At 44.9% G+C, this 21,566-nt stretch overlaps 2 protein-coding genes across 3 annotated transcripts in view; one reads left to right on the top strand and one right to left on the bottom strand.

The window, feature by feature from the left end:
• Window positions 1-3,379: 3,379 nt before the first annotated feature.
• On the top strand, window positions 3,380-11,881 carry CALML4 (calmodulin like 4). Its single transcript, XM_054168972.1, has 5 exons — window positions 3,380-3,554; window positions 3,687-3,717; window positions 8,468-8,608; window positions 9,796-9,984; window positions 11,584-11,881. Exons 1-5 carry the CDS (start codon window positions 3,552-3,554, stop codon window positions 11,679-11,681), a joined length of 462 nt encoding a protein of 153 aa, XP_054024947.1. The 5' UTR covers window positions 3,380-3,551; the 3' UTR covers window positions 11,682-11,881.
• An 8,138-nt stretch (window positions 11,882-20,019) lies between these two features.
• PIAS1 (protein inhibitor of activated STAT 1) overlaps window positions 20,020-21,566 on the bottom strand; it is a 76,951-nt gene continuing 75,404 nt past the window's right edge. Inside the window, exon 14 of one of the 2 annotated variants that reach the window (XM_054169129.1) lies at window positions 20,020-20,330. In XM_054169129.1, coding sequence (XP_054025104.1) covers window positions 20,034-20,330 — 297 coding nt within the window. In that variant the 3' untranslated portion in view covers window positions 20,020-20,033. The remainder of the gene's footprint in view (window positions 20,331-21,566) is intronic. The other variant, XM_054169130.1, reaches the window with a different exon arrangement.

The raw sequence follows: 21,566 nt of genomic DNA, 5'->3' as shown, positions 1-21,566 counted from the left end.
GAGTGCAGGCAGGGCCAAATCCCCTCAAAACACCCCAAAAAGAGCATCAGGCTGGGGGTGAACTCCCGGGCCAGCCTCATTCACATAGGTTCTGTGTGGGCTGCTGCTCCCACTCACCACTTCTCCAGCTTTAGGTGATGGTGCTGAGCTCCTGCACCTGCAGCCCTGTGATGGTTTGTGCTGTAAAATGTGTATGGAAGCCCAGCGTGATGGAATCCAGGTGGCTGAAGAAAGACATCTGGCAAAAAACAAGTGACTCACATTGCTTCCCCAAGCAGCTCCTTGTTGAAGGATCCTGACTGTGTCACTGTCACAGGGCAGGACCTATCCTGGGAAAGGTCTGGTCCATGCTATAGTCACTGCAGCCATTAAGTATTTTGTTCTTGGGTCTGGCTCTCCAGCACAGCCTGGCATCAGGTGCTTCGTCTCACACACACGTGCCAGCCCTGGCTACACAGATGCTGGGTTTCTTTTCAGGATACTCAAGCACTGGTGGATCTGGAGAGGCAGAACATCACCTGTTCCACACCCAACCCCCCCAGCCAAGCTGCTGGCTCAGCTCTTTCAACAAGAGAAAAGGAAGAAGTGTTTGACACTGAGGGTGGTGAGAAATTGGTGAGGTTGCTCAGAGAGGTGGGAGCTGCCCCATCCCTGGAACCATTCCAGGTCAGGTTGGTTGGGGCTCTGAGCAACCTGCTCTAGTTGCAGATGTCCCTGCAGGGGGGTTGGGCTAGATGACCTTTTTAAGGTTCCTTCCAGCCCAAACCAGTCTGGGATTCTCTGATCTTTTTGTAGAGGACAGGATGGGATAAAACTCTAGATTCATGGGCCTTGAAGGTCAGCTGAGCGTAGTGCTGGAAGGGAGCAGAAGACATGAGCACACATGGCTGGCTGAGCTACTCCACAACAACTGGAGGCTCTTCTTCCCCCCCCCCCCAGTTCAAACCTCAGAAGCTCTCTGGCTCACTGCAGCCTTCCCTATTCCTCAGCATAATTTCCTTGGCATCCTCTTTCTGAGGGCTGCAACAAGACCTGGCAGTTCTGGAGGCCATTTGTTCCCAAGCAGATTAGCTCAATAAATGCTAACAAATGAAAAGTCAGACCTGGGGGATCCCAAACCCCTACCAGTGTCCCCAATGGTAACCAGTGAAAACTCAGACCTGGGGGATCCCAAACCCCCACCAGTGTCCCCAATGGTAACCAGTGAAAACTCAGACCTGGGGGATCCCAAACCCCTACCAGTGTCCCCAATGGTAACCAGTGAAAACTCAGACCTGGGGGATCCCAAACCCCCACCAGTGTCCCCAATGGTAGCCAATGAAAACTCAGACCTGGGGGATCCCAAACCCCCACCAGTGTCCCCAATGGTAGCCAATGAAAACTCAGACCTGGGGGATCCCAAACCCCTACCAGTGTCCCCAATGGTAACCAATGAAAACTCAGACCTGGGGGATCCCAAACCCCCACCAGTGTCCCCAAGGGTAACCAATGAAAACTCAGACCTGGGGGATCCCAAACCCCCACCAGTGTCCCCAAGGGTAACCAATGAAAACTCAGACCTGGGGGATCCCAAACCCCTACCAGTGTCCCCAATGGTAACCAATGAAAACTCAGGCCCTAGGGAGCTTTTAAACCACCCCATAACCCCCATCTGTGTCTCACCTCCACATCTGCAGTGGGCACATCTAACACCCCCATTTCCCCTGCCAACCCCCACAGTGATGATGCCAGTGGTGCCCATCACCCTGCACCAAGCTCAGTCAGGATCATGCCAAGCCTTGATTCACTTCTACTGCTTTGCCTCCAGTAACCCCCCCCTGTCCAGCAGGGAACATCAAAGCTGCACCCTCAGCAGATGCCAGCCAGAGTGGATTTAGAATCACAGAATCATTAGGGGTGGAGAAGATCTCTAAAATCATCCAGTCCAACCATCAACCCAACACCACCATGCCCACTAAACCGTGCCCCAAAGTGCCATGGCCACAGGTTTCTTGAATGTCTCCAGGGATATGGTGGCTCCACCACCTCCCTGGGCAGCCTGTTCCAATGCCTGACCACTCTTGCAGGAAAGAAATGGTTCCTCATGTCCAACCTAAACCTCCCTTGGTGCAACTTGAGGCCTCCTCTTCTCCAGACTAAACCACCCCAGTTTTCTCAGCTGCTCCTCACCAGACCTGTTTCTCCAGACCCTTCACCAGCTTTGTTGCTCGTCTCTGGACATGTTCTAGCACCTCTCATTCTATCACCTGATACCAGGGAGAAGGGAGCAGTCCCTACCTCACTCCAACCTCCTGTCAGGGAGTTGTAGAGAGAAATGAAGTCTCCTCACATTTGTCTTCCAGCAACAAAGCTTTGTGAGAGGTGTGCAGCTCTTTGAGAAGAGGTTGCCCAGGGAGGTGGTTGAGGCCCCATGGAGATATTCAAGGTGAGGCTCAACAGGGCTCTGGGCAACCTGATCTAGTGCTGACTGCAGAGGGGGTTGGACTGAATGACCTTTGGAGGTCCCTTCCAACCCAAACCGTTCAATGATGTTTATGGTATTATGATCAAACATTTTCTGCTCAACCAGCTCATCTGGTTGACCTGAAATGACCCAAAATGAGACTCGAAATGACTCCAAAACCCCCTGAACTCCAACCACAGGAATCTCACGCTCCACTCCTTTCAGACAGCATCATAGAACCATAGACTTGTTTTGGTTGGAAAAAAACCTCTATGATCATCAAGTCCAACACCACCCTGGCAGTGCAGAGGAGGGCAATGAAGTTGTGAAGGCCCTGGAGAATAAATCTTGTGAGGAGCAACTGAAGGAGCTGGGGCTGTTTAGTTTGGAAAAGAGAAGGCTGAGGGGAGATCTCATTGCTCTCCACAACTACCTGAACTGCAGAGAGGTTGGTGCTGATCTCTTCTCACAGGTAATTAGTGACAGAACAAGAGGGAACAGCCTCAAGCTGTGACTGGGTAAGTTTAGACTGTACATAAGGAAGAAGTTTTTCACAGCAAGAGTGGTCAGGCTTTGGAATGTGCTGCCCAGGGAGGTGGTTGAGTCGCCAACCCCTGATGTGTTTAAAGGTGGTTTGGATGTGGTGCTTGGGGATATGGTTTAGGGGTGAGCCTTGCAGAGTAGGGTTCTGGGTTGGACTTGGTGATCCTGAGGGTCTTTTCCAACCTGAATGTTTCTGTGATTCTGCAATTCTATGCCCATTAAACCATGTCCACATCACTGCTTGGAGTCCTGCTGAGAGCGTCCCAAGGCTTTGTGCAGGCTGGGAAGAGCCCTTCGCAGCAGGGCGTGGGAGCAGGAGCTGTGCTGGCAGCAGGATCCAGCCCTGGCAGCAGGATCCAGCCCTGGCAGCAGGATCCAGCCCTGGCAGCAGGATCCAGCCCTGGCAGGGATCAGGTCTGGTAGCCATGGCAGCGGGGTATTTATTACAGCCTGGCCACGCTCCACCCCACGCTGCAGGACTTTAGCCCTTAATCGAGAAGAAAAGTAGCTCCAGACACCTTCCAACCCAACCAGCAGCACCAAGCACCAGGAAGGCCCCAAAACAATGGTGAGGGAAAGGGGCTGGGTTGATAGAAAACTGCTCCCTTCTGCTCCCCACCTCCTGATTTTCAAGCTGAATATTTCTTTCTTCCCCCCCCCGCCCCCAATCTCCTTTTCCTTCCCTGCTTCCACGAACCAGGCAAAATTTCTGTCCCAGGATCAAATTAATGGTAAGGAGAGTTGGGGTCTGGCTTGGGGTGGGGGTTAATTAGCAAAAGTAGCTTAGCTAATTTATATATAGAGATATATATGTGTGTGTGTTTATATATATCTGTGCTTTTATCATAGTAGTATCAGTCAGGGTTGGAAGGGACCACAAGGATCACCTAGTTCCAACCCCCCTGCCACGGGCAGAGACACCCCACACTAGATCAGGCTGGCCAGAGCCTCATCCAGCCTGGGCTTAAACACCTCATATATATATATATAGATCTGTGTTTTTATATATATATATATATATCTGTGTCTCTATATATTCATTTATATATATCCCTGTATTGATATACACTTTAGTTAAACACATGCCTCTGCTTTTATATATATATTTATTTATACAGATAATTGACATAGGTTTATTATTACATATGTTTATTATTCCTCTCTTCCATGTTATGTAGATTTTTATATGCCTTGTTTTTAACCTGTTTCAATACATGGTTATTTTTCCAGCTGTTTATTTTTTTCTGTTTCATTTTCTCCATGTTCATTTATATATATATATATATGTACATATACACATGTATTTCTCCCTATATTTATCATACATATCTATACTTTTAATTTAAGCTCTATTTTTACTCTTAAGTTTTGCATCTCATTTCTATTTTTACACCTACAGATGCCTAGTTCCAGATGCTGCTCTCTCTGTATTTTCACTTACTAGTCTGAGGTGCTGCTGTGCATTTTCACCTGCATGTTGAGCTCCTTTCACATCTCTTTTTCCACAGGTGTTCCCTTCTCCAGATTTATTGATGGATTTAATTATAGCTCTCTTTCTAATTTAAGGGGGTTGGGGTTGCTACTGACATACTTTGAGATGTTGATATATATTCTGTTCATATGTTGATACATATTTTACAGAGATGCTTCTTGGCCTATTTGTCTTCATATACTTTAGATCTATTTTTAGAACTTTAGGTATTTTGATATTTATACACATAGAGATCGTTCATGGTAGCAGTCAGGGTTGGAAGGGACCACGAGGATCATCCAGTTCCAACCCCCCTGCCGTGGGCAGGGACACCCCACACTAGATCAGGCTGGCCAGAGCCTCATCCAGCCTGGGCTTATTTGAGATGCTGACATCTGATTTACCTGCTGATATATATATATTTTACCCCAGATGTTGCTAGATCTCTCTATATGTCTATTTTTCTCTGTCTTTATTTTTAGGCCTTCATTTTTCCTACAGATTTCATTTCAGATATATTTTTATTTGGGGGAACTTTATTTTTCTCATTTAGATGTTGGGAAGATTTTTATTTAGCTGTGGGGATAGGTTTCCATGCATTTATTTTTCTATTCTTTGGGGTTCTATATATTTATTTTTCTCTCTATATATATTTTTAATGTATTTGGGGTTCTATATATTTGGGTTCCTATACATTTGGTTTTCCATACATTTTAGTTTCCATATATTCATTTTTCTATATATTTTAGCTTCTAAACATTTGGGGTTCTATATATTTATTTTTCTATATATTTGGGGTTCTATATATTTGGTTTTCCACATATTTAAGTTTCTATATATTTGGGTTCCTATGTATTTATTTTTCTATATATTTTAGTGTCTGTTTATTTATTTTCATATATATTTGGGTTTCCACATATTTATTTTTCTGTATATTTGGGTTCCTATACACTTATTTGTCTATCTATTTTACCTTCTACATATTTGGGTTCCTATATATTTATTTGTCTATCTATTTTACCTTCTACATATTTGGGTTCCTATACATTTATTTGTCTATTTTACCTTCTACATATTTGGGTTCCTATACATTTATTTGTCTATCTATTTTACCTTCTACATATTTGGGTTCCTATACATTTATTTGTCTATCTATTTTACCTTCTACATATTTGGGTTCCTATACATTTATTTGTCTGTCTATTTTACCTTCTACATATTTGGGTTCCTATACATTTATTTGTCTATTTTACATTCTACATATTTGGGTTCCTATACATTTATTTGTCTATCTATTTCAGCTTCTACATATTTGGGTTCCTATACATTTATTTGTCTATCTATTTCAGCTTCTACATATTTGGGTTCCTATACATTTATTTGTCTATCTATTTCAGCTTCTACATATTTGGGTTCCTATATATTTATTTGTCTATCTATTTTACCTTCTACATATTTGGGTTCCTATACATTTATTTGTCTATCTATTTCAGCTTCTACATATTTGGGTTCCTATACATTTATTTGTCTATTTTACCTTCTACATATTTGGGTTCCTATATATTTATTTGTCTATCTATTTTACCTTCTACATATTTGGGTTCCTATATAGTTGTTTTTCTATATATTTAAGTGTCTATATATTTATGTTCCTATGTATTTATTCTTCTATATATTTTAGCTTCTATATATTTGGGTTTCTCTGTATCTGGGTCTCTCTATATTTGGGTTCCTACACGTTTAATTTTAGCTACATTCTTGTTTTTAGACATCTTTAAAGGTGTTATTTTTTTTACTATCTACCTGTATTTGTATTTAGCTGTTGACACTTCTAGATGGGGTTTTATTCCCATCTCTATTTAAACAAATGGGATTTCTCCCCAACCTCCCAAGCTGGGCTTGTATTCCACCCACCCCCCCACCCCACCCCCCCAACCCCTTCCCCTCCTCCCAGCCCTCCAGGGCATCTCCTTGCCCTAAACCCAGAGAATTCTCCCCAACTTCATTAAGCAGTTGATGGGCACGGGCAAGGAGCTGAACCCCTCCCTACCCCAGCCCCTCAAACTGGACTGCATGGAGACCAGCAGAGGTTAACCAGTAACCTCCCAGTCCCACCACCACAGCAGGAGGTATTTCAGGGGGTCCCACAGCAGCCCTGGGGCCAGGAGACATTTCAGGTGCCCCTTGGCAGTGCTGGAGGTTTCAGCAGTGAGGATGGGGGAAGGTGAAGGGGGAAGAGGAGGGTGAAGGAAGAATAAAGTCCTTCAGGGGAAGAGAAGGGCTGGGGCTGGCAGGGTTTGCTGGGAGAAGGGCAGAAGAAAGCTGAAATAAGAGTATTACTGAAATCTGTTAATCTGCAGCCCGGGGCTCAGCAGCTCGGCAGCGCTGGAGCAGGGCGGGGGTGGCGGCTGGGGCACGGGGAGGACATGGCACCCGTGGGGTGCTGACCCCTGGGATGCCCAGCACCCACCACAGCACACAGCACCCACCATGGTACACGTGGGGCACCCAGGACAGCACCCACAGGGCACCCAGCACTAACCATGGTACTTATATGGCAGGCAGCACCCACCACAGCTCTCATAGGACACCCAGTGTCCAATAGAACACCCACGAGGCAGCCAGCACCACCATGCTGCCCAGAGAGCATCCAGTATCCACCATGATACCCATGGGGCACCCAGCACTCACCACAGCACCCATGGAGCACCCAGTGCCCACTACAGCACCCACGGGGCAGTTAGCACCCACCAGGACACCCAGAGAGTGCCCAGCACCCACCATGGTACCCAGAGAGCACACAGCACCCACCACAGCACCCATAGGACACCCAGCACTCCCAGTGCAGCAAGTCCTAGGGACAGAGAGGATGAGGAGGTGGCAGAGGGTGGTGGCACCAGCACAAACTCGTTTCTCTTTCCCCTCCTGCCCTGCATCCAGGGCACTCAGTGTGCCCAGTAAGAGGCTGGGAGATGGCAGCTTTATCTAGGTCAGCTCCCAGCCTCGGCTGGTTATCTGAGAACTGGGAACTGTTTGTGGGGGGAAGGGAGAGGGTGAGGGAGGTGAGGATGCAGAGATGTTGCAGTGGGAGGGTGGCAGGGCAGGCACAGCCTCTGCTGGACTCACCTGATCTCACCTCCTGTCCCAGCACAGACATCATATGTGACATTTTCAGCTGCTCGGTCTCATCAAAACCCAGTCGGTGGCTGCAAGGATCATGGCAGGGGCCAACCCAGAGTCCTGCACCTCTCCCCGCAGCTCAGCCCTTCAGCATGCTCTCTCACACCCCATCAAGTCTTGTGAGGAGCAGCTGAGGGAGCTGGGGGTGTTCAGCCTCGAGAAAAGGAGGCTGAGGGGAGACCTGCTGTCTCTCCACAGCTCCCTGAAAGGAGGTTGCAGTCAGGTGGGGGTTGGTCTCTTCTCCCAGGGAACAAGCGGCAGGGCAACTGGAAATGGCCTCAAATTGTACCAGAAGAGGTTTAGGTTGGACATGAGGAACAATTTGCTCCCCTTGAGGGTTGTCAAGCCCTGTCCCAAGCTGCCCGGGGCAGTGGTGGAGTCCCCATCCCTGGAGGGGTTTCAAAGCCGTGGGGATGCGGAGCTGAGGGCCATGGTTTAGTGGTGATCTGGGTTAATGGTTAGACTCGATGATCTCAAAGATCTCTTCCAGCCCCAACGATCCTGTGACTCCAGGAAGCAGAGAAAAGCCCTTTTCACAGTGCTCTAACACCCTCAGAAGCCTGACCCCCATTTCAGACTCGCTTCATCAGCCTGAAGGACCCCAATTAGCTTCGCTATTCACAAGCCTGGATTTTAATTGCCTTTGGCACTTTACCCAGGGTCCTCCCCCACTGTCCATCATCCTCCTTGAAAGGAGACACTCCGAAGCAGACACAATATCCCTGCTGGAACTCTCCCAACGCCGCCCAAGCGGGCAGCAGGAGAAGAAAACCTCCCTGGTAGCTGAATGTGAGCTTACATGGCCTAACGGAGTGTCGGTTTTTAATTAGAGTTCAAGGAATGTTTCTCCCTCTACGACAAGAAACAAAAAGGGAAGATCAAAGCCTCTGACCTGATGGTAGTGATGAGGTGCCTGGGAGCCAGCCCAACGCCAGGAGAGGTGCAGAGGCACCTGCACTTGCACAAGATCGGTGAGCAAAGAGCAGTGGCAGCCCTTAAATAACCCACTCTGGGTTAGGGAGGGAGAAATTCAACCTTTCCACGGTCAGGAGACCACGTGCCAAGACAAGGAGGCTGCTTGGAGCCCAGGAGACAATACTCACTCAGACAAAGCAGCAGGAACCAGATTCATAGAATGGCTTGGTCTGGAAGGGACCTTAAAGATCACCTAGTTCCAACTCCCTAGTGGGACACCTCCCATAGATCAAGTTGCTCAAGGCCTCATCCAGCCTGGCCTTGAACACATCAGTGAGGGGGCAGCCACAACCTCCCTGGGTGACCTGTTCCAGTGCCTCACCACCCTCACTGGGAAGAACTTCTTCCTAATCTCCAGTCTAAATCTGCCCTCTTCAAACTTCAATCCATTGACCTTCATCCTATCATCACAAGCCCTTGAAGAGGATGACTTTGAAGGTCCCTTCCACTCCAACCCAGTCTATACTTCTATGATTCTATAACCAGGAGCAGTCACCAAAACTAGTCTGATGTGCTTTGAATAAAGTCAATCCAAAGTCAAACCAGAAAAACTTCAAAAGCAGAAAGGGAGGTTGATTATGGATTTGGAGGCTAGGGGACTGAGCAGTCCACCCAGAGAGGCAGAACACCACCACCAGATAGTCCTCTACAGGCCTGTACAAATGAATTCACAGCACAAAGACCAAAGATTCAGGAGAGAAGGGTGGCCTGGGCTAAAAATTTTGGACACAAAGGAAATGGCCTGGAATAGTGCCAGGGGAGGTTTAGGTTGGCTATTAGGAACAATGTCTTTCCTCCAAGAGTGGTCAGGCAGTGGAACAGGCTGCCCAGGGAGGTGGTGGAGTCGTGGTCCATTGGGGGTGTTCAAGACACGTGAACATGGCACTTGGGGACACGGTTTAATGGCCACAGTGGTCTTAGGTTGAAGGTTGGACTCAATGATCTTAGAGATCTTTTTCAACCCAAGCAATTCCATGATTCTATCAGTCTAGCAAAGCTCTACATGGGCTTTGTGGCCAGGAGAAAGCCCCCAGCAGTGGGTCCATCGTGGTCCACACCAGAGTCAGGCAAAAAGGAGAAGGAGCCCTTGGAAAGGGGAACTGGTTGGGAGAGGAGGATACTGAGGTCTGGATCCAGACTAAAACCCAAGCCCTCCCTAAGGAATCTGCTCTTATTTCTGCAGACAGGAATGCAGAGTTGGATTTCTCCACGTTCCTCAACATCATGTACAGGCAGATGAAGCAGGAGGAGCCCGAGAGCGAGATCCTCACGGCGTTGTCCATGATAGACAGGCAGAAGGAAGGTGTCATCGCGGTTTCCGAGCTGAGAGCTAAACTCACCAGACTAGGAGAAAAGCTTTCTGAGGAAGAAGGTACTCTGCAAACCAAAGATGAACCAAATGTTTCCCACCTTCTTACTCCCCTCCTGATCTTCCTCTGTTGTTGAATCTAGGCTCTTCCAGCTGATTGCTCCCCTGTACTGGGCACTGGTGAGGCCGCACCTCAAATCCTGGGGTCAGTTTTGGGCCCTCACTCCAAGGCAGACATGGAGGAGCTGAGGCAGTTCCAGAGAAGGGCAATGAAGCTGCTGAAGAATCTGGAGAACAGGGCTGCTTAGGAGCAGCTGAGGGACCTGGGGTTGTTTAGTCTGGAGAAAAAGAGACTGAGGGGGAGACCTCATTGCTCTCTACAATTCCCTGAAAGAAGGTTAGATCAGGTGGGGGTTGGTCTCCTCTCCCAAGAAATGATAGGATGAGAGTAAACAGCCTCAAGTTGTGCCAGGAGAGGTTTAGGTTGGATATTAGGAAACATTTCTCTCCTGCAAGAATGGTCAGGCATTGGAACAGGCTGCCCAGGGAGGTGGTGAAGTCACCACCCCTGGAAGTGTTAAGAAAATGTGTAGACAGGGCACCTGGGGACACAGTTTAATGCCCATGGTGGTGTTGGGTTACAGTTGGATTTCATGAGCCTAAAGGTCTTCTCTAACCTTAAGGATTCTATGATCCTGCGTTACCAAATGATAAATGGAGGTCCACAGCACAACACCTTTCACTCCCACAGCCCACCTACCCCATTCCCCCCCAACATGCTCATGAAACTGGACACAGCCCCCCAACACCAGCAAGCACACCAGGAAACCCTCTCCTGGGCTGTATTAGAAGCCTTACTGAAGGACACTGCTGCCCAAAACAATAGACAGAAGCTGCTGGGTTTCTCTGGTCTTTGCTTTAGCACCAACCCTCTCTCTGTTACGAGTAAAGAAGGATTTGCCTCCTCTCCTGTCTCCCGAAGGAAGATGCCATGTAATTCCCAGCAGCAGCTTCCTTCAGCAACATCTAACATCTCTTCACATGTCATTCCTTCTGTTTTAGTGACGTTACTCAACAGGAAAAAATCCCTTTTAATGGTTTAGCCAGAGACTTTTGAGTTAGGCAACTGCTGTCCCTGCCAAGCTGTTCCCAAAGCTGGAGGGACAGCCATCACTACTGCAGGGTGACCACTTCTGTGCAAGTACTTCCAGCCCTTAGAGCCCTGCCTGAGGTGGTCTTCTTCATTTTCCAACACCAGTATTAACAAGAGCTACACAAATCTACTTAAAATCAGGCACACATAGTTTTGCATGGGCACATAGTTTTGTCCTGCTTGAATCAGGACAGGCCCTACCACGAGCCATCAAAAGCCAGTTTGGACTAAATGTGTGGATCTTTGCCACGCACAACTCAAAAGAGATGACCACCTATGCTCCAGAAGTTAGGCATGGAACTCAAAATCAAAGTGTTAGAGGATGCTAATTTACAACAACAATCCAGCTGGGGCCTCCAAGTGAGCCCAGAAGTTCTTGCTCCCAACAAAAATGACCGGAAAACTCCAATTCTGCATTTTGAAGATCACAACATCCCTACTCAATCAACCACTCAATCTTTTTCTTTTACCACTCAAACTCCTGGTTTACCTTTTACTCTTTCTTTCAGTTGATGACCTGCTGAAAGAAGCCAAAGTGGGACCAAAGGGAACGATCAAATATGAAGAGTTTGTCCGCAGCATTTGTCTTCCTCCTGCTGACTACTAAGATTCGACCCAAGAGATTTGGTAGGAGCAGGACTTGAAACTTTGACTTGTTTTCCCTGCTTGCCACTCATACTCATGGAAATCATCGTTTGCCTTCAAAAAGCCTTAATTTTGCCTTCCTACACCATGGTTATGCAGGTGCTCACCTCGCGTCTGGAGAACCGCTGCCACAGAACTTGAGCTCTCTGTTAATTCAATAAACTGAATGTAACATCCCCCTGTGTAATGTGTCCTGCTTAAAAACCCAACTCTAACCTCAAAAATTGCATTTCAGTCTGCAGACTGTGCCATAAATGACAACTTGTAGTTAGGGTTTCACTTCTAGTTAAGCATCACCCATAACTCTGCTCTCGTCACACCCCATCTGCAGTACTGTGTCCAGCTCTGGTGCCCCCAGCACTAGATGGACATGGATCTGTTGGAGAGGGTTCAGAGGAGGCCACAAAGATGATCAGAGGCCTGGAAGACCTCTCCTATGGGGACAGGCTGAGAGAGTTGGGGATTTTCAGCCTGGAGAGGGCTCCAGGCAGACCTTATAGCAGCCTTCCAGTACCTAAAGGGGACTACAAGAAAGCTGGCGAGGGCTTGCAGTGACAGGACAAAGGGCAATGGTTTCAAACTAGAGCAGGGCAGGTTTAGATTGGACTTCAGAAGAAGTTCTTTACAATGAGGGTGATGAGATACTGGAATGGGCTGCTCAGAGAACTTGTGGACATGTCATCCCTGGAAGTGTTAAGACCAGGCTGGATAAGGCTTTGATCAAGCTGGGCTAGTGGGAGGTGACCCTGCCCAAGGCAGGGGGGCTTGGAACTGGGTGACCTTTAGGGTGCCTTCCAATTCAAACCATTTTATGATCTGCTGCCTCCACACCCCTGAGCCCAGACACATCTCTTTGTGTAGAAACAGGCTCCTTGGGAAGCTTGACTATGTCATAACAATGGCAAATTTCATGTAACTGTCCACAGCCCCACAGTATTCCCTGGATCTCTGGTGTGATCCCAACCAGATGGTCCTCTGTCATGAAGCTGTAAAGTCAACAGCTCCACTTGCACAGTGGCTGTATCCCTGCTGACTACCCAAAGGGACAGCAGACAAGCAGTCAGGAAATCTCCAGCTCCCCCCAATTAGTGATGCTCACTGGCTGCAGACAATTCCCAGTCTCCAAGCACAGGAAGAGGCTGTGCTCACTCATTTCTCCTCCTCTTCTGCTCCTCCAAAGTACAAGATCTCTGCACTGTGGCACTTCTGTCACATTATTTATTAAGGTGCAACATCTTCAACCTCAGGCCTCTGTGCAGTTCAGCTGTGTCTGCATTTCAAGGCAAGACACTGAAAATGCTGTGCTGGGTAAATGGCTCTGCCACCAGGCTCTGGGATGGCTGCCCAGAAGACATTCCTAGAGACAGCCTGGCAGAGAAAACAAAACAGGAGCAGGAAAATGAAGCTTCTCTTCAACAGGAAAAACACATTCCATCTCTGACCAAAACCACTTTCACAGAACCACAGAATATACCTGGTTGGAAGAAACCTCCAACATCATCCAGTCCAACCCAGCACTGAAGGGTCAACACTAAACCATGTCCTCACATTTGAACACCCCCAGGGATGGTGACTCCACCACTACCCTGGACAGACCATTTCAGTGTTTGAGAACCCTCTCTGTGAAGAAGTTATTTCCTAGCATCCAGCCTGAACCTCCCCTGGCACAGCTTGGAACCATTTCTTCTGGTCCTGACACTTGACACCAAGGAGAAGAGGCTGTCCCCTGCTTGCTCTAACCTCCTTTCACATAGTTTTAGAGAGCAACAAGGTCTCCCCTCAGCCTCTTCTTCTCCAGACTGAAAAACCCCAGCTCCCTCAGATGCTCCTCACAGGCTAAGTGCTCCAGGCCCTTCACCAGCCTTGCTGCCCTTCTCTGGACACGCTGCAGCACCTCAATGCCCATAGCCACCCTAGCTGAGGTCCTTCGGTGAGGAATTTAGAATCACTGAATTGTTTTGCTTGGAAAAGACTTCTAAGATTGACTTCAACCATCAACTCAGCACTGTCAGGTCTCTACCAAACCACATCCTTCAGCACCGCATCTCCACAGCTTTGAAACCCCTCCAGGGATGGGAACTCCACCACTGCCCTGGGCAGCCTGTGCCAGGCCTTGACAACCATTTGGGGGAAGAAATTCCAACCTCAACCTCTCCTGCTACAACTTGAGGCTGTTCCCTCTTGTCCTACTGCTTGTTCCTTGGGAGAAGAGACCGACCCTCACAACAACAACATACAGCAGGGGGCATCCACAAACCTCCCTTGGTTCTTCTCTAGGCTAAAAAAAACAACCACAAACCCCAAGCCCCTCCTCCTCCCTTCCCCTTGATGTTTTGTCCCACCTCAGGAAACACAACATAACTGAATGCTTTTTATTACATCTAAAGATTTCTACAGAAACAGGTAACATTCAATAGGTTAAACCATTTGTTGTTTGTCGGGGGGTGGTTGTTGTGGTTGTTGTTGTTGGGGTGGTTATTTTTGGGGGGGTGGTGGTGTTTTTTGTTTGTTTGGGTTTGTTTGTTTGTTCCCCCCCCCCCTCCCCCAATGCATATAATAAATATTTTCACTTAGGTACTTTTATACAAACTGACATTGGTCTACTATACATTTTTAAAAGCCATTTACTGGTTTGGCATGCCGTGTGGAGACCTTTAAGAAAATTTTTTTAAGGCAATGAATGACATCTTTTTAAAATTCATGGAATTAATGGTAATTTTAATATTCTGCTTATATACAGTTGTACTTTTTTTTTTTTAAATTTTTTTTTCCTTGTGGTTTTTTTTTTTCCCCTTTGTTAATTAAAACAATTAACAGCAGCACTTTCGGGGACCACCAGCAATTTTCCCTTGTTAGAAATCTAAGCTCTGTTGTTTTAAAAAAGGACAAAAGAAGGAAAAAAAAAAAAAGGAAAAAAAAAAAAGGAGAAAAAAAAGAAGGAGAAAAAAAAGAAGGAGAAAAAAAAGAAGGAGAAAAAAAAGAAGGAGAAAAAAAAGAAGGAGAAAAAAAAGAAGGAGAAAAAAAAGAAGGAGAAAAAAAAGAAGGAGAAAAAAAAGAAGGAGAAAAAAAAGAAGGAGAAAAAAAAGAAGGAGAGAAAAAAGAAGGACAAAAAAAAAGAAGGACAAAAAAAAAGAAGGACAAAAAAAAGGACAAAAAAAGAAGGAAAAAAAAGAAGGACAAAAAAGAAGGAAAAAAAAGAAGGACAAAAAAAGAAGGAAAAAAAAGAAGGAAAAAAAAAAGAAGGAAAAAAAAAGAAGGAAAAAAAAAGCAGGAAAAAAAAAGAAGAAAAAAAAAGAAGAAAAAAAGAAGAAAAAAAAAGAAGGAAAAAAAGAGGGAAAAAAAGAGGGAAAAAAAGAAGGAAAAAAGAAGGAAAAAAGAAGGAAAAAAGAAGGAAAAAAGAAGGAAAAAAGAAGGAAAAAGAAGGAAAAAAGAAGGAAAAAAGAAGGAAAAAAGAAGGAAAAAAGAAGGAAAAAAGAAGGAAAAAAGAAGGAAAAAAGAAGGAAAAAAGAAGGAAAAAAGAAGGAAAAAAGAAGGAAAAAAGAAGGAAAAAAGAAGGAAAAAAGAAGGAAAAAAGAAGGAAAAAAGAAGGAAAAAAGAAGGAAAAAAGAAGGAAAAAAGAAGGAAAAAAGAAGGAAAAAAGAAGGAAAAAAGAAGGAAAAAAGAAGGAAAAAAGAAGGAAAAAAGAAGGAAAAAAGAAGGAAAAAAGAAGGAAAAAAGAAGGAAAAAAGAAGGAAAAAAGAAGGAAAAAAGAAGGAAAAAAGAAGGAAAAAAGAAGGAAAAAAGAAGGAAAAAAGAAGTAAAAAAGAAGGAAAAAAGAAGGAAAAAAGAAGGAAAAAAGAAGGAAAAAAGAAGGAAAAAAGAAGGAAAAAAGAAGGAAAAAAGAAGGAAAAAAGAAGGAAAAAAGAAGGAAAAAAGAAGGAAAAAGAAGAAGGAAAAAAGGAGAAAAAAAGAAGGAAAACAAGGAAAAAAAAGAAGGAAAAAAAAGAAGGAAAAAAAAGAAGGAAAAAAAAAGAAGGAAAAAAAAAGAAGGAAAAAAAAGAAGGAAAAAAAGAAGGGAAAAAGAAAAGGAAGAAAAAAAAAAAGAAGAAAAAAGGAAAAAAAAAAGGAAGTTCTATGGACAACCCAAAAATCTGTTCTGTTGCCAATGTGCTTACAAACTGTTAAACTGCCATGGAGGATTTGCTTCCAGAATGTTCTCCTCGCAGTCCTTAAGCTCTGCGGTGGGAGGCAGGTCCAAGAGAGTCCAAAGAAAAATCTATTGGTCATCTCCTCCTTTGAAAGGCTTTTTGGGAATCCTTGCCATGAGAGGAAGGGGCAAGCCTGGAGCCGCTGTTACAGCTATGTTATGGAAGTGCTACAAGGCTTTAAACACATAAAGATTATAGCTTAGGGTGGGTTTTCATCTTCTAAAGGATGTATCAGTCAATTGTATCGCCGTCAATGGCGAAGCAAAGCCACTTCCACCCTGCTGCTCCAATACTCTGTACTCATACCCCTGTGTGTACCTAAAGCGCGCAGCACCACGTGCAGCACGGACACGCGTGTGTGCACACCCCACTCCCCTGCTGGAAGAACTGGAGGACAAGAGACCATAGTGTAAGGATTACAGGAGCAGATGGAGAAGTACCACAGACCAGGCCACCTTTGGCCGCTCTTACTGCATCTCGGAGAACGCGTGTGCCAACTAACGGAGGTTTGAGTTTTGGAGTGACAGTTGCAGGGAACCTGTTGAGAACTCAGACTGAGACTTCTACCAAGCAATGTTAACTGTGGTCAGAGGCACAGAGATTCGTCAGCTCTAAAGAACACCCGAGCGTGAAACAGGAATACTCACAAAGCACATGGGAGCGCAACACCACAAAGGAGGCCTCCAGAACATTTCTGTCCCTTCTTTGCAGAGCAATGAGGTTAAACACCAAAAAAGAAACCCAGAACCCAAAGGACAGTGGTGAACTGCACAGCCTTCCTCCCCCTTCAGGGTAACTGGTGAGGAAATGGAAGACGCCATCAGCTGACCTCACTCTCCGAAAGCTAGGAGAGGCAAGAAAAGTTGCCGGGTTGGTTGGGTGTTACCAGACACTGGCCAGATGTCAGTTTCGACGTGAATTAAACAAGATTTTAATACCATTGTCAGAAGTGACACAAATGAGGCTCTTCAAGGTCATCTTGAACAACACAGTCAATGGAAAAAAAACAAACCGTTGCCACAATCGTTGATAGAACAGCCACCGCGAGCTCTCCCAGCCCTTCTCCGGGGGGGGGTTCAGAAGCTTCCCCGTTACACCGACGGGCAGCTGGACTCCAGGTTTACAAAGGGTGGGAGGAGGAGGAGGAGGAGGAGGAGGAGGAGGTGGTGGAGGAGGAGTAGTACAGCAAAGGGTACGCTCTGAAGTTACCAGGTTAGTATCCATGACTAAAAAGGTCTGAGATATATTCCCTAAGTGTAGGTTTAATCGCTTCCAAAATCAGACTGAGTTTAAAAAATAACTATTTCCCCATTTCTAGCCTTTTTTATTTTATTGTCTTTTTCTTTTTTTTTTTTTTTCCTTTTTTTTTTTCTCTCTCCTTTTTTTTTTTTTTTTTTTTTTAACTGACATTTAATAAATTATAAAATTGGTGTATGGTGAAATATATATATTTATATATATATATCAGCCAGATATGTATGAAATACACATGCATGGGGGAAGGGGGGGGGGGAAGAGGGGAGGGAGGAGGGGAGGGAGGGGGGAAAAAAAACTATTTAACTCACTTTTGAACTCACACACACAGATCTATAAATACATATATACACACACATATACATATAAACACAAAACAGCTGTTTGTCAAAATTCAAGTCAACTATTTAGTGGCAGAGGGATGCTGTAAAAACACTAAAAACAATTTTGATGCCACGTAATGTGAACCTCTCAAATAACCATACGACTGATCATACAGCAATACCTAATGCTACTTGGATTAAAGATTTATATTTTTTTTTTCCTTTTTTTTTTTTTCTCCCATATTTTGTTTGTGGTTTTTTTATTTTTTTCCTTTTTTTTTCCTCTTTTTTCTTTTTTTTTCCTCTTTTTTTTTTATGTGTTTTGTTTTTTTTTAAATCAAAGCACGATTCGGAGACAACTTCATAGGCAAAAGGTGGCCCTCGTCAATGCTCAAAGCAACTTAGCTGCAGTCAGACAGTCTTGGACATGAAAAAAAAAATTCAAGACAAGAATCTGTTAATTTTAGTATTCCTTAACACTCTTTCCTGATAAAACTTGTTACCTGCACTTTCAACCAGTTAGAAAAATATTTTTCACGCCAGAGGAAATATTTACTCTCTCTGACATGGACTTTGGGACACGTGAGAATCACTTCCTTCCCTCCCCCCCTTTTCTCTTAAAGGTTAATCTCCTGAAAAACTGCATTCCAGCTATTTACACACTGCAAGAAAAGAACAGATCAGCCCAAATGACTCATCAGTTCTTACAAAAAAAAATAATAATAAAAAAAAAAAGAGAAGATTTTCCTATGTCATGCACAATCTCAATATAAACAGAGAAAAAGAAACCAGGAAGTCAGTATGGCTCAAAGTTCAACAGAAGTGTACTGAATCCAAAACACTAATCAGGGAAATCAAACTCATTCCAAGGCCAAAAAGAGGAAACTGGATTTTGAAACCCACTACCCCTAAGAGGAGGTAGCAACAGGGTTGAGTACAAGGGCTGCATGGTGGGGGCTTGGTGATTGGGCTGGTTTTTGGTTTTCAGAGACTCACACTGAACATTTGCTATTGATTTGGAGGACTGTGAAGTCAGAAGACAACGTACCAAGGCTGCTACCAGCTGCACAAACCATGCAAGAGCGACATGTTGGTGTTCGGATTTTCTTCCTTGTTTTTGTTGACAAGTTCACACTTGGAAGTGTGAACCCCAAGCAGAAACTGAAGCAGGTATTTGATCTGCTGCTGAAAGTAGGTTTTCCCCAGACAGAAGAAGACAGGCCTGGATTCAACAGGCTGTTTATACACACGTGGCTAACTTGAAAGCACAAGCACTTCCACGGATTTAAAGCTGACACATGCTTAATATTTTTGCTGATTAGGATCTGAAGTTATTTTAAAAGGATTTTACAGTAAGTTCTTCAAAACAAAACCCTGCACTCCAATGTGGTGATGCTTTCACTTGGGGCTAAAGGCTCTAAAACTTCTCTGTCTTGTCCCCGCACATAAGCACAGCTGAGTGATTCCTCAGCCTGAGATTTGATTGAGTCTGGCCCTCGAGAGTAATTGGTGTGCTAATGAGCTTGTGCCACATGCTTGAGTAAAGCATGGAACAGAAAAAAAACCAACACACATCGTCTGCTGAGAGGGTCACAGAGACCCAGAAATGACCAAAGAAACCCTGAAAAAAACCAAACCCACTCCTGCAAGGCTCTGTCCTGCAAACAGAGGGGGTGCTGTGAACAGTTCGGGTGGGGTTTAGTCCGCTTTAAGCACTAAACACGGGACGGGGTGGGGGGGGTGGGGAGTCAAGATTCCACCACTTAAAAAGACTTTAAATGCCTCCAAGAGGAGACAAAAACCCTCTCACAAGTTTGAACTTTGCAAAGTTCAGCTCCTTTCCTGTTTATGTCACTGTGAAGAAAAAAAAATAATTCAAAAAAAATAAAACAAAAATGCCACTTGTGTCCAAACTAGAGGGCAAGGAGAGCGGGGAGTGGGGTTGGGTGGGGGGGGAGAGGAAACCAAAAGTAACTCACATGACAAATGCACAGGTGTAAAATCTTCAGCATCCATAAAAACCAACTGAAGCTCCTTGTTTTTCTTCTTTTTTTTTTTTTTGTCTTTGTTTTGTGTCTTTTTTTTTTTTTTAACCTTTTTTTTTTTTTTTTTTCTTAATTTTTACCAGCGAGGCCATCTTAAGTTTATATACAAAAGTAAAACTGAAAATATACTTTTGTTCTCTGTACACATAAAGTTTGTTTCTTTTTTTTTTGTTTTGTGGTTTTTTTGTTGTTTTCCCCCTTTAAAAAAAAAAAAAAAAAAGGAAGGGGAACCAAAAAAAAAAAAAAAGGGAACCAAAAGAAAACCAAAACCAAAACGACGACAACGACAAAGGGGCAAAAAAGAAATCGACAACCGACTCCTCTAACGTTTTCTAACAGAAAGTAAAACCAAGCACAAAGATTTCCTCCTGCTGAGTTCGTTTGCTTCGAGAAAAAGAGAAGGGGGGAAAAAAAAAAAAACAGAGGAAGAAGAAAAAAAAAACAAAAAACCAACCAACAAAAAACCAGCAAAACCAACCAAAAAAAAAAACCAACCCCAACAAAATCAGTCCAAGGAAATAATGTCTGGTATGATACCAAAGATAGACGCCGTGTCCGTGCTGCTCCTACTTGCAACTGGATGACCATGATTCTCTCGCAGGCTGTTGGAGGAAACAAGACTGCTGTTACTGCCACTATTGCTACCATTTGTGGCTGGCAGAGAACTGCTTCCTCCTGCATTTAGCTGATCGAGAAACATCTGAGATGAAGTGTATGGGAAAAAACGAGAGTGTAAGAGTTCTTGATCATCTGAGGCGGAAACTGCCGCGGCTGCAGCGGCAAGAAGGGAGGTGTTGTAATGCTGGGGGGGGAAAAACAACATTTGCAAGTTACATTTCAGACTTTTGATTCAGTGCAGCACACACACAAAAAAATAATTAAAAATTAGAAGATTAAAAAAAAAAAGAAAAGAAGGTATTTGTAAGCTAAAGCTCTGACAGCTTGTGGTTTTTCCACCAGCTTGTCTACTCAACCTCTCTGTAAGGTAAGTGGACAGATGCAGTCATAGTATCATAGTATCAGTCAGGGTTGGAAGGGACCACAAGGATCATCTAGTTCCAACCCCCCTGCCATGGGCAGGGACACCCCACACTAGATCAGGCTGGTCAGAGCCTCATCCAGCCTGGGCTTAAACACCTCCAGGGACAGCGCCCCAACCACCTCCCTGGACAACCCATTCCAGGGCTTCACCACTCTCATGGTGAAGAACTTCCTCCCCACCTCCAGCTTCATTCCATTCCCCCTAGTCCTATCACTACCTGATATCCTGAAAAGTCCCTCCCCGGCCTTCTTGTAGGCCCCCTTCAGATACTACTTTTACCTCTGCGGCCCCCTGAGTTCTGAAGCCAAAAGAAATTGGAAATACTAATTATTAGTGACAGCAAACAGTACCAAACCAGTGAGGAATGGTAAGGAGCAGCACTTTTACCTCTTCCCAGAAATTTCTTGGCTGGAAAAATTTCCTCCCCTCTCCCCCCCGCCCAAATTCAAAGGAACATTTTGCCATCCCTCTCCTTTGCTCAAAAGAGCAACCAAAGCTGGGGAAACTATGTGCTAATAACCACTGCTAGCAGAGAAAAGTAGACTTCTGTGGAAAGCATATCTAGAACCAGCAAGCTTAGTCCCATCAGGTGGCAGCAAGGGCTGTCCTGAGTTAGGCTCTGCTGGGCAGTCCCTAAAAAGGCAACAACTCCCTCTCTCCAGGATCAGATTTTAAATATAATCTCTCTGTAGGGAAATTTTGCTCTTGATGGTTCTTTCTGCTGTGATGAATCACATATGCAAGGTAGTCCTTGCTACCCAGTATCTGTGTGCTGGTATTAACTATGGAGTTAACTATGGAGTTAACTAAGGAGTGCAGCAGAAGACTTCCATGCTATCTGTTTCACACTAGTTCTCCTTTTTATGTTTTACTGAATATCCAGAGAGCTTTTCTGAATCCAAACTCTCCAGTGCAGGATCTGGTCTTAATTATGATACAGAAGTATCCCTCTACAATTAGTGCAACTCTCCTCCTTGAGACTGCACAACAAACATG

The sequence above is a fragment of the Dryobates pubescens genome, chromosome 17, assembly GCF_014839835.1.
Source record: "Dryobates pubescens isolate bDryPub1 chromosome 17, bDryPub1.pri, whole genome shotgun sequence".
NCBI classification, from domain to species: domain Eukaryota; kingdom Metazoa; phylum Chordata; class Aves; order Piciformes; family Picidae; genus Dryobates; species Dryobates pubescens.
This window is presented reverse-complemented; position numbering and strand designations above follow the sequence as displayed.